Source organism: Strigops habroptila, chromosome 14 (genome assembly GCF_004027225.2).
Source record: "Strigops habroptila isolate Jane chromosome 14, bStrHab1.2.pri, whole genome shotgun sequence".
Classification (NCBI taxonomy): Eukaryota; Metazoa; Chordata; class Aves; order Psittaciformes; family Psittacidae; genus Strigops; species Strigops habroptila.
Genome location: NC_044290.2, coordinates 2647589 through 2665082, shown reverse-complemented (window position 1 = coordinate 2665082; position 17494 = coordinate 2647589). Strand labels below are relative to the sequence as shown.

The window sequence follows — 17494 nt, the reverse complement described above, 5'->3', positions numbered from 1 at the left end:
TAGCGGCGCGCATCATGGCGGCGCCCTTGCTGAAGCGGCGCGGCCGGTGAGGCACGGGCCGGGGAGCCGCGGTTCCGCACGGGTGGGCAGCGGGAGCCGCTCGCCGCTGGAGGGAGGACAGGAGAGCTCGCGGACGCCAGGGTTTTCCAGGCGGGGTTGGGGCGGTACCGGTCCGGCCCTCCCCGCGCTCCCGCTCTCCGCCCGCCGCGGGCTCCGTCGGCCTCGTTTCCCGTTCTCTGTATGAAACGGGAACTCTGTCCGCTTCCAGCCGCGCGCTGAGGGAGGTTTTGAGGTGTCTTTGCTCCCTGCGAAGCCACTGAATCCTGCCGCAGCTCATGCTTTCAGCTGGGCCTGGTGCCGGGGGAGCGGCTCTTCTCGTTCTTCGCTCCTCGGCTCTCCCACACGGGGCGGGTTTTGCGTGCAGCCAGCCAGCCCCTTTCACAGCAGCTGCCCTGCAGGACAAGGCAGCGAGTGCAGGTGGCTCCGGGTTAGGGCGTCCTATGCCTTTCAGGCATCGTCCATGGAAGAGATGTCCTGCAGAGAGTAGCTGCATGTGCGAGATGGGGGAATGGGGCCGGCTGAATGGCAGAAGTGATGGCTTTGGTCTGGGATCTCTGTAACGGGGGGGAAGGCAGCTCTGGAGGGCTCTGACTGTGGGGTGTCTGCGTGTTTCCCCATGCACGCAGCGACAGCAGTGTGCTCCTAAATCCCCTTGTGCACTTTGGGTGGAGAGTGCTGGGTATTGCCATGAAAGCAACACTCGTTCCTTGCTGTGACCTCTCTGAGCAGGAGGCGACTGAAGGTGCTGGAGGAGACCTATGAGCAGCAGCAGCAGAGTGTGAAGAAGCAGAATGAGCAGCTGGTGGCTCAGCTCCTGTCGCAGAGCCAGGACGCGGAGAAGGCACGGGCAGAGCTGGTGGCGCAGCACGAGGAGCGTGTGGCTGCGCTGCAGCAGCAGAACATGTGGGACCTGGAGTGTCTGCGAGAGCAGCAGAGGTGAGAGCAGCACGAGCAGCACATCCGTGGGGCTGGTAGCCCTGGTCTTTCCAAAGGAACCAGGGAACAGTCTGGAGACACAGGGAAAAGAGAAATTAGAATCCAGAATTACTGGATTATGGGCAGCTGAGTGGCTTTTGGAATAGGAATTTGCGTTGCAGGAGGACATGGGGAGATCTGGCAGGAGACATGATGGCAAAGTTGTATTTAGAAAGATCCTGAACACAGTGTTTTAACTCCCCAAATCCCTTTTATTTTGGTCAGTGAGTCACTGATGACCCGATAGTTTTGGTCAATGAGAAATCAGTTTTAGGTAGAGAAGCCCGTAACCACCACATATGGGTGCCTGTCAGTGGGACACCCTGTGACAGACCACCATGCCAGGTCAGCTCCTGGGACCTAGTTCTCAGCCCCACAACCAAGCTTCTTCCATGGTGCCCGTCACAGGGAGCACTGGTTTGTAACAGCCCATGGTGGGCTCCTTCCCTGTGTCCCGCAGGAGATTGGTCCAGACAGTGGTGAAAGACTACGAAGAGCAGCTCCAGCGGCTGAGGCAGACAAAAGACCTGGAGGTTGATGCAGTGACCGGTCCCACCTCACACACCAGGTAGCAACGGCTGGTGCTGCGTCCCCACATGGGTCACTGGCCGTGGAGTTCCCTGTTCTACAGGGAACCAGCGTGGGACCATGGCAAGAGGGTCCATCCCCTCTCCCACCCACTACCTCCAGAGATGCTGGAGTGTGTCCAGAGGTATGAACCTCCCCTCGCTCCTTTCCACAGGTCTCTGAACAGCATCATTGAGCAGATGGAGAAGTTCTCCATCAACCTGCTTGACCTCTCACACAAGGTGGAGGCCACGCAACAAACCACGTCCCAGGAGCTGGCACAGCAGCGGGACAAGCAGCTCAAAGGTACGTCTGCAGTTCCTCTGTGCCAGAACAGCTCCAGGGTCCCTGCCAGGGCTGGGGACACCCAGGAAACAAGGAGGAGTTGCTTCAAGACAGCCAGAGGCTGGGAGCCTTGAAACAGCAATTCTGCATTTGAGCTTCTGTTACTGGTTCCCTGGGTAGAGATGTATGACCTGCACTGCTTATAAATTCTATATGGCCAGTGCAATCTGTTAAAATGGCAAACCGTTGACAGGAAACACCTGAAATGTGAAGTTCTACAGGGAAGTTCAAGAAGTTGTTTTCTCCTAACTGAAGAAGCCATGCAATTGTTTGATTGTTTTAGGTGGATGAAAATACTAGGAAAAGCTTATTTAAATTACATTCCACATGGGATGCTGTTGTTCCTTTGAGGAAACTGCATGCACTTGATGGCAGAGCATCCTGCTTGGCCAGTTAAAGCCCTGTCGCCAAACGTGAATACTTCCAGCACCCGTGGAAATGCTAAGTTTTTAAAGAAATGGGTAAGTTTTTATGCCTGCTGTGTGAACAGATGGTGAGATGTGTAGTTGTCATTGCTTGTCTGCTGCTTTTTGACAATTGAGTACCTTCAGAGTGAAGTATCATGGAATCATAGAATGGTTTGGGTTGGAAAGGACCTTAAGATCACCCCATTCCAAGCCCCTGCCACAGGCAGGGAGCCCTTCCACTAGAGCGGGTTGCTCCAAGCCCTGTCCAAGCTGGCCTTGAACACTGCCAGGGACGGGGCAGCCACAGCTTCTCTGGGCAAGCTGTGCCAGGGCCTCAGCACCCTCACAGGGAAGAACTCCTTCCTTATATCTGACCTGAACTTCCCCTGTTTCTGTTTAAACCCATCACCCCTTGTCCTATCTTTACAGTCCCCGATGAAGAGTCACTCCCCAGCATCCTTATAGGCTGCCTTCAGACACTGGAAGCTGCTCTGGTCTCCACGCAGCTTCTCTTCCCCAGGCTGAACAGCCCCAATGTTCTCAGCCTGTCTTTGTACAGGAGGTGCTCCAGCCCCTTATCATCCTTGTGTCCTCCTCTGGACTTGCTCCAAGAGTACCATGTCCTTCTTATGCTGGGGACACCAGACGTGCACACAGTGCTCCAAGTATCTAACCATTGTAGAGAGGCAAGAGGATTTTCTGAATTCAGAATATTGGATAGGTTTGGGGTTTAGATTTCAAAACTGTATTCTATATTTTGGAATGATGATAGAATCATAGAATCATAGAATTGTATGAGTTGGAAAGGACCTTAAGATCATCTGGTTCCACCCCCCCTGCCATGGGCAGGGACACCTTGCCCTAAATCACGTGGTCCAAGGCTCTGTCCAACCTGGCCTTGAACACCGCCAGGGATAGAGCATCCACAACCTCCCTGGGCAACCCATTCCAGTGCTTCACCACCCTCACTGTAAAGAACTTCTTCCTTATATCTAATCTAAACTTCCCCTGTTTAAGTTTGAACCCATTACCCCTTGTCCTACCACTACAGTCTCTAAGGAAGAGTCCTTCCCCAGCATCCTTATAGACCCCCTTCAGATACTGGAAGCTGCTATAAGGTCTCCACGCAGCTTCTCTTCTCCAGGCTGAACAGCCCCAACTCTCTCAGCCTGTCTTCATACGGGAGGTGCTCCAGCCCCTGATCATCCTCGTGGCCTCCTCTGGACTCGCTCCAACAGCTCCATGTCCTTTTTATGTTGAGGACACCAGAACTGTATTCAGTACTCCAAGTGAGGTCTCACAAGAGCAGAGTAGAGGGGCAGGATCACCTCCTTTGACCTGCTGGTCACGCTTCTTTTGATGCAGCCCAGATGAGCTCATATGAAACGACACACACCATCACAGCAGGGAAATTCTAGTGGGGCAAAAGTTATGAATTGTTTTAGTTATATTTTGCATTAAAAATGCAGTTTATAACTGCTATACAAACTAAGTTCCAGTACTGGGTCATGGTCACAGTTAAACGAGATGGAGTTAGTTGATTCCATCAGGATTTTAAATGCAGCTTTTGTTTTTAGGCAGATGAATCTACTGCACCTACTCGGCTGTCGCTTCTGGTGCCTCTGCTCCTCCAGCTGCTCCTGAGATGCAAGAGGAGCTGCTCCGGAGAATTTGACACAGAAGCAACTGATAAGGCAGCAATTTGTGGCAAAGCAAAAGCAGTTGTTAGAACTTCACCCAAAAAAAAAAAAAAATGGGAGCCGAAGCTGGAACAGACTAAAGTACAGCTGGTGAGCAGGAGAGTTGATGAAACTTTTATGGTTGGGTCTCACTTTCCTTTGCACAGCACTAAGCTCTAGTGGTAAATGCTGTACATTTCTTTTTCCTCATGTTAGGCAAGTGTAGGTATTTTAGGACGAGAGCAAGGCAAGATGATCTGGGGTTCCTCAACAGTATTGTTACCTAAAAACCTCGAGAACTGCACTCAAAGGATTAAAAAAAAAGAAAAAAAAAAAGGTCAAATGTTTGGGGTTTTAACTTCTCTCCAAAAATGATGCCTGTGACCCTTGTCTTCCATCTCTTCTTTGTGGCTCACAGCAAGCCAGGCTCTTCCAAATACGTTTGCTCTTATAGAAGAAGGAAGCCTGATTGTTGGAGATAAAATCAGTTTCCTCATTAGGCCAGGCTGGTTTGATGCCACCCTCTGAAGATGGCAGTTAAACTGTATTGTCTTACATTCATAATCGAAAGCATCAGCTGATGATATCAAAATAAAGCATCTTTAAAGTGTAGAAAATTAGATCAGATGCTCAGCAGCTTTGTTGCCTTGAACATGTGGAATATACAGAAAAACTAGTGCTGGAAAGAGAACTTGTGTCTAAGTGCCAGATTTTGCAGTATTGCCTTTGTAGTACTGAGTTTGCATTATATTTGAATTTGGTCTTTTGTAATGGTACTGCATGATTTTGATGCTGGTAATTGGCAATTCTGGGGTCATTTTCAGCTAAATGGCTGAATCTGTGAACTTTCAAGACATTTCTATTTAGAGTTTGGTTTTGAGAGGCAACCAGCTCCTACCCTGAGGAGCATCTCGGGGTAGGAGATGTGCCATGCAGATCAATGCTGCATTTTTTCCTCCTTCAGGTTCTATCTCTTTGTGTTCAGCAAGGATCATTTACTATAGCTTCAGCTCCAGCACCTTCCAAGCAATGTGTCTCCCACACCTCATATGACACTTAAAGCACCTCCTCAGACTGAAAAAACCAAACGATCCTCAAGTCCTCCCCTTCATGGTATCAAAATAGTAAATAGGGATCCTAGACTTCATAGGATGGCTCACCATTCTTCTCATGCTGAAGATCAATCTCACGGGAGAGAATATCCATTGAACATGACCAGTCAGCCTGATACCAAGGCAAACGAAACAACACAGGCTGAGAAACAAAACTCAACAAAGCAAGTAAAGTTGAAAGCAAGTGGAAAAACAGAAGGAAGAGCTTGGCCAGTCAGTAGCAAAGTTTAAATCACCATCCCCTTTGGAAAATAAGCTGCCCAATGGTAAAGTGTCCCAGTGCTGAAGTATCCCAGCTGCTTTCAGCTGGGATAGAGTTCTTGTTCTGCCTAATAGCTGAGAGGAAGCAGAGACAGGACACCTGACCCCAACTAGCCAAAGGGGTATTCCATACTAGAGCACATCCTGCCCAGTATAGAAACTTGGGGGAGTCACCTGGAAGGGAACGATCGCTGCTTGGGTCAGGCTGGGGATCAGTCGACAGGTGCTGAGCAATTGTGTTGTGCAGTGCTGCCGGGTTTTGTCTGTCCGCTTTTTAGTTTTAGATTCTCTCTCCTCGTTATTTCCATTATTATTATTGTCGTTGTTGTTCTTATTATCATTATTACTATTATTACTTTTATTAACATTATTATCATTATTATCACTATTGCCATCATTATAATAATGATCATTATCAATGTCATTACAACTATTATTATTATCCTCATTAGCATCATCATCATCATAATTATTCTTACTACTATTATCATTGTTGTCCTATTATTAGTTTTATTATCATTCTCATTACTGTCATCATCACCATTATTACGGTCATTATCATCATTTTTGTATTATCATAATTGTATTTTATTATCATTATAATTGTTATAATTGTACTTTAGTAGTTATTGTTTTTTATTAGTAGTATAATATTGTTAGTGTTACAATATTGTACTTTATTTTAGTTATTAAACTGTTGTTATCACACCCTGTGGCTTTTCCATCCCTTCGATTCTCCCCATCCAGCCTGGGCTGGGGGCAGGGTGCGTGGTGCTGAGCTACTGGCTGCGTTTGGACCATGACCGGCTGGAGCTGGGGCAGCCGGAGCTCTGCTGGACACTGTGTGCAGGAGCACCCAGCAGAGAGGGATGCTCCTGGGCTGCCCAAACCGCCAGCTTGTCTCTCAGAGAGAGAGTTCTGCTCTTCTGCTCCTCCCTGAGCCTGGCCAGTGAGATGAAGGTGCCGATGAAGCATCCCATCTCGCACACACTGTCCCTCTGGAATGAGAGCCAGGGCAGTGGGGGCAGTGGTCCTATTTAGCTGGGGGAGGCTGCAAGGGGAGGTGGTGGGGGGTGGGATGAGCAGCACTCTGAGCCCCTTGGCCAAACCCTAATCCCTTCTCTCCCCTGCATCTTGTTTGCGTGCTTGGTCACAGGTACCAATCGCCACAAAGCATCCTTGGCAGTGCCAACTATTGGGAAGTGTGTCCAGAGGAGGGCAGGGTGGGCAGAGCAAGAGGCTGCCTCTGTGCCTTTCAGACCCACCCTGGACCATCCCTGGCCCTCTGACCCCTGTCAAGTGGCTCCTGACCACCCAGGACAACACAGATCTTGGTAGCACGGCTGGCTGCTGCCTTCTCCTGCCTCCACGTGGGTCTCCTCTGCAGATCCCTGCTTTGTCACACAACTGGTTAAGGGCTGCATGTGTCTCAAGTATGAGGGGAGGCTGTGAGTGCTGTGGGAGCTGGGATTCTTCCCATAGCCGATGGAAGAAGATAAAGAGGGAGCCAGCCTCTTCCCAGCAGTACCAACCAGCAGTGCAAGAGGTAAAGGGCAAAAACTAAAGACATGAAATTCCATCTCAAGGCAGGAAACCACTTTCTTAGCATGAAGCGGGTCAAAGAGTGGACCAGAGAGGCTGTAGAGTCTCCATCCTTGGAGATGCTTAGAATACGTGCTAAGTAAGCAGCTCAAGGTGACCCTGCTGGAGAGTTGGCTTACACTAAAGGATCTCTGGAGGTCCCTTCCACCCCCAGCAATTCTGAGACTCTGCGAACAGGTAAGAGTAATGTCTCCCATAAAAATCTTATTTCAAACATTGTGTGCCAGAAAGTGCTTTACGTGTATTTTCTTCTTCGTTCCTACCGCCTGTTGAGCCTTTCTGAAGGCAAGGTGAACAACATCCACTACTCTTGCCTTCTCCATCAGGCTAGTCACCTCACTGTAGGAGGCTACCAGCTTGGTAAGGATGACTTCTCCTTCCAAAACCCATGCTTCCAACTCCCAAGCACCTTCCTGTGCTACCTGTTCTTGTAAAACGCTTCCCAGATGCTTTGCTCTCTCATCGTTGCAGGGATCAAGGAGATGGTGAGATTCCTGTGAGTTTATGGATCTCCCTTGTTTCCCTTCTTGCTCCTTTTGCCTAGGTGTAGGCAGAAGAGGTTGAGGTGTGTGCTGAGGCACTTGAAAACCTTGCAAGTTCTCTTGCTAATCCAGAGCACAATGGATTAGCAGTCAATCGCCTTCGCCAGTCGGCCACCTCGTCAGCCGCCTCCTGCTGCTACTGCTACCGCCGCTGCCACCGCTGCTGCCACTGCTGCTGCTGCTGCTGCTGCCGCTGCTGCTGCTGCTGCTAATAATAATAATGCTGCTGCTGCTGCCAGTGCTGCTGCTGCATGATGCTGCTGCAAATGATGATGATGATGATAATGATGATGATAATGCTGCTGCTCCTGCTGCTGCTGCTGTTCTGCAGCTGCTCCTGGCTTTTTATTCTGTTTGACATGGGAGAGTGTGGTGAAAAATAGGTCACTCAAAAAATGACCATCAAAGGTATTAGCAAGAGCAGTTTATAAATAAGTCATGATTGAACAGAATTTGATGGCAAGTCTCACTCTACTACTTATTACATGGGTGAAGCATAGAGAGGAAAATCGAGCTGAAACTGAGCTAAAGGGGATTGATATAGGGCCTGAAGGCATAAAAATGCCTCGGACTTGGTCAACAATTTGTGTCGAATGGAATGTATAAAGGAAAATCGAGGTAGAAGCAAGCTAAAATGATTTGCCTCGAGGTTGAAGGTGAAAAAGCTAAGGGAGAGCCTCCCGTTAAGTGACAACATTCAGAACAGACCCCCCTTCCTTTCTAAACTGCTGACGGAGCCTAGGTGTGCCTGGATCCTATCTTTGTCTCAGACTTGGCCAATGGGGCGTGTAGTGGAATGTAACCTTGAGAATTTAGGAGCTCTGAGGGGCGTCCCACTCAGAGGGAGATACCTGGTTGCAGCTCACTGCCGTCCAGGAGAGCTCAAAGTATCTCTCTCCTGGGACAACTGTTTATAGGGTCATAAGATGATTGGCTTTAGCCACCAGTGAATTTCCATCTGACCTCAATTGTGTGTGTGTGTTCCACAACAGTTATAGGCCAGGTTGTCAGGGAATGACTGATCAGCCCAGAAGTGCTCCGGGTACAGTGGGGGAGTTCCCACCCATCCAGATCTCTGTCTGCTGCACTTTACCTTTGCCAGGCAACAACAGATCTTGCTACAGCCATGGAGAGCCCAGCCATCCAACTGCTTGCACGTGTGGAAAGGCAATCTCCATTGCCAAGGGATGTCAAAGGCAAAAGACGAGGCTCTCTCAAGCCCAGAAACTATGGAGAAAGCCATAGTTTTACCAAGGGAGGAATGCTTCTGCATACTCTGCTGGTTGGGATTGGAGAAGAGGGAAGGAGGAAAGAAAGATGACTCTCTTGCAGAGCTGATGCCCGATGTCTTTATTGAGAGAATCAAGGGAAAATGGAACAGATGAGAGCTTAAGCAATGCATTTTGGAGGCTGAGTAAAGCTCAGATAAGAGGTGCCATCTGAGGGGAAAGCAGAGCAAGAAAAGGAAAGAGAGAGGTTTCCTGGGGAGAGACAGAAGGGCAGCGCAGGCCCCTTCCTCCAGGCAGAGCGGTAGGAGCTCGGCCCCTCTGCAGAGCACAGCCACGTTCTCAGGGCTGCCTCCAGGGCTTTCCTCGAGGCTGCAGGCACTCGAGCACGGGCAGGCAACCCACGGGCTTTAGCATAAGAGATTGCCGCGTCCCAAAGCCCCACAGAGCCCACGGCCCGTGCCGGCCCAGCCGTAGCCCCCCAGCCCCAGGGAGCCCCCAGAAGCGATGGGCACACTGGCAGCGCTGAGAGAGCTGCCCACGGCAGCCGAGGCGCTGGATCCCACGGCTGTGCTCTGGGGGAAGGAGCTGAGGATCGGGCCCGGCAGTGTCACCACCACTGGCGAGGGCTGGATGGCAACGCTGGAGTCGGCGCAGCGGAGGACGCACGGCTCGTTGCAGCTGTTGGCAAGCGGGGTTGGGCCGCAGGCAGCGGGCAGGCACGGGCTGTAGCACGACATGTCTACTGGAGGGAGGCGACCCTGTGAGACCGAGAGAGGGAGCAGATGCCATGAGCTGCCGGGCCTTGTCAGACGCCCAGCTCAGCGCCTCTGGCAACGGGCACTGCCTGGCCAGGGACAGGAAAAAGCCTTCCCTCTTCCTGCATCATCCCACCTCCCAGCAGAGGGGAGCACAGGGTATTTTCCAGCCTGGTCCCCTTCTCAGAAGGACCCCGCACAGGATGGGAGCAGTCCCCCTCCAGCTGCTCTGCTGCCTCTGGGTGCTCCTTTACCAAGGGATTGTCTGCAGGTTGTGAGGGGATTTCACAGCAATCCTCCTGCTTGGCCTTGAAGGCTTGGTGGAGAAGGCCCCAAAGAGAATCCTCATTAAGCGTCTTCCCAGTATAAGAATATAGATGTGGGGTTTTCAGGTGGGTTGAGCACAGCCTTGATGCTGTGGATGTAGGCAGGGAAAGAATTTCTGCTACGGATCATGGGGATCCCTCTCCTTGGAATCAGCTGTGCATTTCCACACAAGGTCATCAGCCCTTGTACCCTTGTACCAGCACCCATTTGTTCACTCAGCCAAATGCCTGCCCTTGAGCCCCCTGGTCTTGCCAGGTCGGGCTGCTCTCATCCACTGCTCTCAGGAGGGGACATGGCTGAGCACAGCGCAAACAGGGCTCCTGGAGACAGCAGCCGCTACGGAGGAAGACATGAAAGGTGGGACTAGATCTCCTGAGGAATCTCCTCATCCTGCCACTAGTGCAAAAGCAGCATTGCTGAATTGTGGATGGTGGAGGAAGTGCCCAGTCATTGGTTAGACAGTGCTGGCCGTAGGACCTGAGCCTTGCAAAGAACCATGGCTGGCAAAGAAACCAACCAATGTCCTGTTCCACATCCCAGACCATTCACCAAGAACAAGGGAGGCCCTCAATACAAAAACTGTTCTGCCAACAAGGGAGACAAGAGGCAAAATGAACTGAGACTTACCAACTTCCCGGAGCAGAGGAAGGCACGAGGAGAGGATGGAGGAGCTGGCAGTTGAGCCACTTTTATACTGCGGCCCAGAGCCCCAGGGGAGCTGAAAAATCACCCAAACACGAAGCATGTTGAGAAACGGCAATTTTGGCTTCTCAAAGCTCTGCTGGAAGATGAAAGATGCCTCCTCTGCCTGAAATGCTTGGCTTCCTTTTCATCCTGGAAAAATCACTCATGTCACTGTGTTGATAGCAATTATGGTTCTCCCATACAACGATGCTCCTTTGAGCTCCCTTTCCAGGTGCTGGTGAAGCCTTGGGGCAGATTCAGGCCATGACTGGGTATTGTGCACGTCCTGCCCCTCCTGGGGAACACAGTGAGCACCGTGGCTGGGCTGCTCTTCTCCTTGGCCTGCCACCCTGCCCTGCTGCTGCATGCAGAAGGGTAGGAAGCATTCCTGTGCCGCATGTGGAGCCTGGTCTTGGCTGCATCTACCTGCCTCAGCAGCTGTGTGGTAACACCCGAGGGCAGGAAGCGGACACCACAGGCCCACACTTGCTCCACAGGAAGCCTTCTGCTTTGAACTGCAGCCACCAGAGGACATGTCCTTCCCAGGCCTGGCAAGGACACCGAAAGTGAAAAGCACTCTTAGCCAAATGCCCATGAGTCTACTCCTATGCCACCTTGACCTGGCATCCTTGGGGCTGACGACTCGCTTTGGGAAGGAGAATTTTGAGATTGAGAAATGACACATTGCCCTACAGCAAGACCTTTTTGCCCTTCAACCTTTTTATCCTTGTTTTGAGGCCACCGCTAGGAAGGCTCCCAGTGCCCCCATCATTCACACAATGGTGCTTCTCTCCACGCCAGAAAGGGTCCTTCTTTGGCATTTACCTTCCAACCACCTCTGAGGATCTGAGTCCCCTCCTTTCTGTGGCCAGACAGGCATCCAACTGGGGCTTAGCTGGTTACTGAGCCCTTCTGTGGCCCTGCGGGACCTGTGTTTCTCAGCCTCAGTCCTTCCACAGATGACCCATGTGAGTGGCCTTCATCAGCAGTGCTCCGCAGCTCAAGGCCAGACTGAGAGGGGCAGTCACACTCCCCAGCAAGGAAGTGCACAACCCTCACACAGGGCCTGAAGCTACGATATGCTTTCTGGAAGCTGGTGGGGAACTCACATGGCTCGTAAATTCTCAAGGAATGGTGTGGGAAGAGGGAAGGCTTTTTCCTGTCCCTGGCCAGGCAGTGCCCGTTGCCAGAGGCGCTGAGCTGGGCGTCTGACAGGGCCCGGCAGCTCATGGCCTCTGCTCCCTCTCTCGGTCTCACAGGGTCGCCTCCCTCCAGTAGACATGTCGTGCTACAGCCCGTGCCTGCCCGCTGCCTGCGGCCCAACCCCGCTTGCCAACAGCTGCAACGAGCCGTGCGTCCTCCGCTGCGCCGACTCCAGCGTTGCCATCCAGCCCTCGCCAGTGGTGGTGACACTGCCGGGCGCGATCCTCAGCTCCTTCCCCCAGAGCACAGCCGTGGGATCCAGCGCCTCAGCTGCCGTGGGCAGCTCTCTCAGCGCTGCCAGTGTGCCCATCGCTTCTGGGGGCTCCCTGGGGCTGGGGGCCTATGGCTGGGCCGGCACGGGCCGTGGGCTCTGTGGGGCTTTGGGACGCGGCAATCTCTTATGCTAAAGCCCGTGGATTGCCTGCCCGTGCTCGAGTGCCAGCAGCCTCGAGGAAAGCCCTGGAGACAGCCCCGAGAGCGTGGCTGTGCTCTGCAGAGGGGCCGAGCTCCTACCGCTCTGCCTGGAGGAAGGGGCCTGCGCTGCCCTTCTGTCTCTCCCCAGGAAACCTCTCTCTTTCCTTTTCTTGCTTTGCTTTTCCCTCAGATGGCACCTCTTATCTGAGCTTTACTCAGCCTCCAAAATGCATTGCTTAAGCTCTCATCTGTTCCATTTTCCCTTGATTCTCTCAATAAAGACATCGGGCATCAGCTCTGCAAGAGAGTCATCTTTCTTTCCTCCTTCCCTCTTCTCCAATCCCAACCAGCAGAGTATGCAGAAGCATTCCTCCCTTGGTAAAACTATGGCTTTCTCCATAGTTTCTGGGCTTGAGAGAGCCTCGTCTTTTGCCTTTGACATCCCTTGGCAATGGAGATTGCCTTTCCACACGTGCAAGCAGTTGGATGGCTGGGCTCTCCATGGCTGTAGCAAGATCTGTTGTTGCCTGGCAAAGGTAAAGTGCAGCAGACAGAGATCTGGATGGTGGGGAACTCCCCCACTGTACCCGGAGCACTTCTGGGCTGATCAGTCATTCCCTGACAACCTGGACTATAACTGTTGTGGAACACACACACACAATTGAGGTCAGATGGAAATTCACTGGTGGCTAAAGCCAATCATCTTATGACCCTATAAACAGCTGTCCCAGGAGAGAGATACTTTGAGCTCTCCTGGGCGGCAGTGAGCTGCAACCAGGTATCTCCCTCTGAGTGGGACGCCCCTCAGAGCTCCTAAATTCTCAAGGTTACATTCCACTACACGCCCCATTGGCCAAGTCTGAGACAAAGATAGGATCCAGGCACACCTAGGCTCCGTCAGCAGTTTAGAAAGGAAGGGGGGTCTGTTCTGAATGTTGTCACTTAACGGGAGGCTCTCCCTTAGCTTTTTCACCTTCAACCTCGAGGCAAATCATTTTAGCTTGGTTCTACCTCAATTTTCCTTTATACATTCCATTCGACACAAATTGTTGACCAAGTCCGAGGCATTTTTATGCCTTCAGGCCCTATATCAATCCCCTTTAGCTCAGTTTCAGCTCGATTTTCCTCTCTATGCTTCACCCATGTAATAAGTAGTAGAGTGAGACTTGCCATCAAATTCTGTTCAATCGTGCCTTATTTATAAACTGCTCTTGCTAATACCTTTGATGGTCATTTTTTGAGTGACCCCAAACCAGTCATTTTTCACCACACTCTCCCATGTCAAACAGAATAAAAAGCCAGAATAAAAAGCCAGGAGCAGCAGCAGCAGGAGCAGCAGCATTATCATCATCATTATCATCATCATCATCATCAATATCATATCATCATTTGCAGCAGCAGCAGCAGCAGCAGCAGCAGCAGCGGCAGCAGCGGCAGCAGCGGCAGCAGCGGCAGCAGGAGGCAGCTGACGAGGTGGCCGAGTGGTGAAGGCGATGGACTGCTAATCCATTGTGCTCTGCACGCGTGGGTTCGAATCCCATCCTCGTCGGTCAGCTCATCCTCGTCGGTCAGCTCAGTGTGTGCCCCCTGATAAGACTTTGTTTTGAGATGACAGTGGCCTGAAGAGACCTTGCAAGGTTTTCAAGCGGCTGAGCACACATCTCAACCTCTTCTGTCTGCACCTAGGCAAAAGGAGCAAGAAGGGAAACAAGGGAGATCCATAAACTCACAGGAATCTCACCATCTCCTTGATCCCTGCAATGATGAGAGAGCAAAGCATCTGGGAAGCGTTTTACAAGAACAGGCAGCACACGAAAGTGCTTGGGAGTTGGAAGCATGGGTTTTGGAAGGAGAAGTCATCCTTACCAAGCTGGTAGCCTTCTACAGTGAGGTGACTGGCCTGATGGAGAAGTCAACAGCAGTGGATTTTTTTCACCTTTGTCATGGTTTAAGCCCAGCCAGTAACTGAGAGCCACGCAGCTGCTCGCTCACTCCCCCCATTCTTCCCTTCACATCCTGAAGGGATGAGGCGAAGAATCAAAAGAATGTAAATCCCACGGGCTGAGATAAGAATAGTCCAGTAACTAAGGTATTATACAAAACTACTACTACCACCACCAGTAATAATAATAGTAATAAGGGAAATAACAAGGGGAGAGAATATAAAACTAAAAGGGGGAAAAGGAAAACAATAAACACAAGTGATGCACAATAAAATTGCTCACCACCTGCCGACCGATACCCAGCCCGACCTGAGCAATGATCCGGGCCTTCCGGGTAACTCCCCCCATTTTCTATACTGGGCATGACGTGCCGTGGTATGGAATACCCCTTTGGCCAGTTTGGGTCAGGTGTCCTGTCTCTGCTTCCTCCTGGCTTCCCGTGCCCCTTCTCACTGGCAGACCATGAGACCGAAAAAGTCCTTGATCGGAGTAAGCATTACTTAGCAACAACTAAAAACATCAGTTTGTTATCCGCACTGTTCTCAGGCTGAAGTCAAAACCACAGCACTGCACCAGCTACTAAGAAGGAGAAAAACAACTGTTACAGCTGAACCCAGGACAACCTTGCCTTCAGAAAGGCTCAACTGGTGATGAGAACTAAAACCAAAATATGCGTAAAGCACTTTCTGTCACACATTTGAAGTAAGGTTTTTATGGGAGACGTTACTCTTACCTGTTCGCAGAGTCTCAGAATTGCTGGGGGTGGAAGGGACCTCCAGAGATCCTTTAGTGTAAGCCAACTCTCCAACAGGGTCACCTTGAGCTGCTTACTTAGCACGTATTCTAAGCATCTCCAAGGATGGAGACTCTACAGCCTCTCTGGTCCACTCTTTGACCCGCGTCATGCTAAGAAAGTGGTTTCCTGCCTTGAGATGGAATTTCATGTCTTTTTAATTTTTGCCCTTTACCTCTTGCACTGCTGGTTGGTACTGCTGGGAAGAGGCTGGCTCCCTCTTTATCTTCTTCCATCGGCTATGGGAAGAATCCCAGCTCCCACAGCACTCACAGCCTCCCCTCATACTTGAGACACATGCAGCCCTTAACCAGTTGTGTGACAAAGCAGGGATCTGCAGAGGAGACCCACGTGGAGGCAGGAGAAGGCAGCAGCCAGCCGTGCTACCAAGATCTGTGCTGTCCTGGGTGGTCAGGAGCCACTTGACAGGGGTCAGAGGGCCAGGGATGGTCCAGGGTGGGTCTGAAAGGCACAGAGGCAGCTGGAGCCTCTTCCTGCCAACACGACCTCCCCTCTCTTACAACACATTTGCACTTCTGCCTCTCTGAATACCTTCCTCCCTCTCCTAATTCCTGCACATTCCTCTGGGGTGGCTCTTGCCACAACCATAAGAGGGCCTCTTGCTCTGCCCACCCTGCTCTCCTCCTGACACACTTCCCAATAGTTGGCACTGCCAAGGATGCCTCGTGGCTGTCCTGGGTTCAGCTATAGCAGTCATTTTTCTCCTGCTTAGTAGCTGGTGCAGTGCTGTGTTTTTTAACTTTCAGCCTGGGAACAACGCTGATAACACCGATGTTTTTAGTTGTTGCTAAGTAATGTTTATTCCAACCAAGGACTTTCTCAGTCTCATGCTTTGCCAGGGAGGAGGGGAAGCCGGGAGGAAGCAGAGACAGGACACCTGACCCAAACTAGCCAAAGGGGTATTCCATACCACAGCACGTCATGCCCAGTATATAAACCGGGGGGAGTTACCCGGAAGGCCCAGATCACTGCTCGGGTCGGGCTGGGTATCGGTCAGCGGGTGGTGAGCAATTGTATCCTCTCCCCTTGTTATTTCACTAATCGTTATTATCATTGGTGGTAGCAGTAGTGGTTTTGTGTTATACCTTAGTTGCGGGACTGCTCTTATCTCAACCCGTGGGAGTTACATTCTTCCCATTCTCCTCCCCATCCCTCCGGGGGGGGAGTGAGCGAGCGGCTGTGTGGTTCTGAGTTACCGGCTGGGCTCAAACCACGACAGTTCTTTTTGGCGCCCAACGTGGGGCACGAAAGGTTGAGATAACGACAGATCTGACCAGAGTGTGTTTAATCATATTTGTGATAAGCATTCATTGTTACTACTCGTCACAATGGTGATTATTTGGCTCTCAGACGTGTTGCGCTTGATCTCAGAGTTTCAGCATGTTGTATCTTACTTACAGCCACTATTTGCTGTTTTAGCATTTATCGGCTGGGGGGCCTGGGCTAAGGTTCTTGTTTCACTGTACTTCATGGTAATGACTTGTAATACAATAGACTCATTGATCATGAAACTGGTCTGGTTTGTGCTTCCAGCGTGGCCATCACCACTATACATTGGGAGGTATATAATGAAATATTTTAGCAATTGCATATCTTTTTTTTTCTCCTCGGGGGGTAAACTTACGAAGGAAGCATTCTCTTTCACCCCCCGTTGCCCCACCAGCCTATTTGCAACAGCAGTTGAGAGTTCTGAAGGTTTTAGATGGCCTTTGAGTACCCTTGAAACCTGCCTGCTGATTGTGCTGGGGATCAGCATGTTGGCAAACATACGGAGTGTGTTTTACCCACGGCCATCCCGTCGTAGGAACATCCTATTTCGTTTAATGTCAAAAATTCAGCAGTATCAGGTTCGAATCTGGTCTAGGGTTAGACGACGATATAGGAGGACCACCAGGAGATTTTCCCTGAGGCTGGACAGTTATGAGTGGCAGGGTGTGTGGGATAGTATGGGCAAGTACCTAGGCCAGTGGGCCCCTCCAGTGCTTTGGAACTTCACCACTGAACAAGTGCAACATCCGGAAAAACTAGTAAAACACTTAAACGAGGTGTGCTGTCGTCCTGGTTATACCAGAGAGGGACAAATTTTGGCAACGTGCTGGGGCTTGGCCTATGCCTACAGAGCCCTGCTCAACACTATCCAGCACCTTCAAAGGGAAAAAAATGTCTCTGGATCTGATGGCAAAGCAACAGACAACGCAGCTATGCCAACTACAAGCACACCAGCTACTCAGACCCTGACCACAACAGTCAACACAGCTACTCCAAGTACAGCAGCTACATCAACCCCAGTGACAAGCACAACAGCTACTCAAACCCTGACCACAACAGACAATGCAACTACTCCAACTTCAAATACAGCAGTTACACCAACCCCAGTGACAAGCACAACAGCTACTCAAACCCCGACAGCAACAGACAATGTGGCTACTCCAAGCACCGCAGCCACACCAACCCCAGTGACAAGCACAGTAGCTACTCAAACCCCGACAGCAACAGACAATATAGCTACTCCAAGCACCACAGCTACACCAACCCCAGTGACATGCACAGTAGCTATTCAAACCCCGACAGCAAC

At 51.1% G+C, this 17494-nt stretch overlaps 3 protein-coding genes and 1 non-coding gene across 8 annotated transcripts; 3 read left to right on the top strand and 1 right to left on the bottom strand.

Moving 5' to 3' along the window:
* Positions 1 to 4: 4 nt before the first annotated feature.
* On the top strand, positions 5 to 5331 carry LOC115616496 (fas-binding factor 1 homolog). 5 transcript variants are annotated; one of them, XM_030505780.1, is made up of 7 exons: positions 5 to 46; positions 790 to 996; positions 1496 to 1603; positions 1778 to 1908; positions 2231 to 2408; positions 3932 to 4144; positions 5019 to 5331. In XM_030505780.1, exons 1-5 carry the CDS (start codon positions 15 to 17, stop codon positions 2236 to 2238), a joined length of 486 nt encoding a protein of 161 aa, XP_030361640.1. In that variant the 5' UTR covers positions 5 to 14; the 3' UTR covers positions 2239 to 2408; positions 3932 to 4144; positions 5019 to 5331. The 5 variants fall into 5 exon arrangements, with proteins under 5 accessions (XP_030361640.1, XP_030361639.1, XP_030361638.1 ...); XM_030505779.1 differs by having other exon boundaries at positions 4998 to 5331; XM_030505778.1 differs by having other exon boundaries at positions 4452 to 5331.
* A 3855-nt stretch (positions 5332 to 9186) lies between these two features.
* LOC115616492 (beta-keratin-related protein) lies at positions 9187 to 9516 on the bottom strand. The gene has a single exon (XM_030505765.1). It carries the CDS (start codon positions 9514 to 9516, stop codon positions 9187 to 9189), a length of 330 nt encoding a protein of 109 aa, XP_030361625.1.
* Positions 9517 to 11825: 2309 nt separating this feature from the next.
* On the top strand, positions 11826 to 12155 carry LOC115616491 (beta-keratin-related protein-like). The gene has a single exon (XM_030505764.1). It carries the CDS (start codon positions 11826 to 11828, stop codon positions 12153 to 12155), a length of 330 nt encoding a protein of 109 aa, XP_030361624.1.
* Positions 12156 to 13629: 1474 nt separating this feature from the next.
* On the top strand, positions 13630 to 13711 carry TRNAS-GCU. The gene has a single exon. It is a non-coding gene; the product is annotated as a tRNA-Ser (tRNA).
* The last annotated feature ends 3783 nt before the right edge of the window (positions 13712 to 17494 follow it).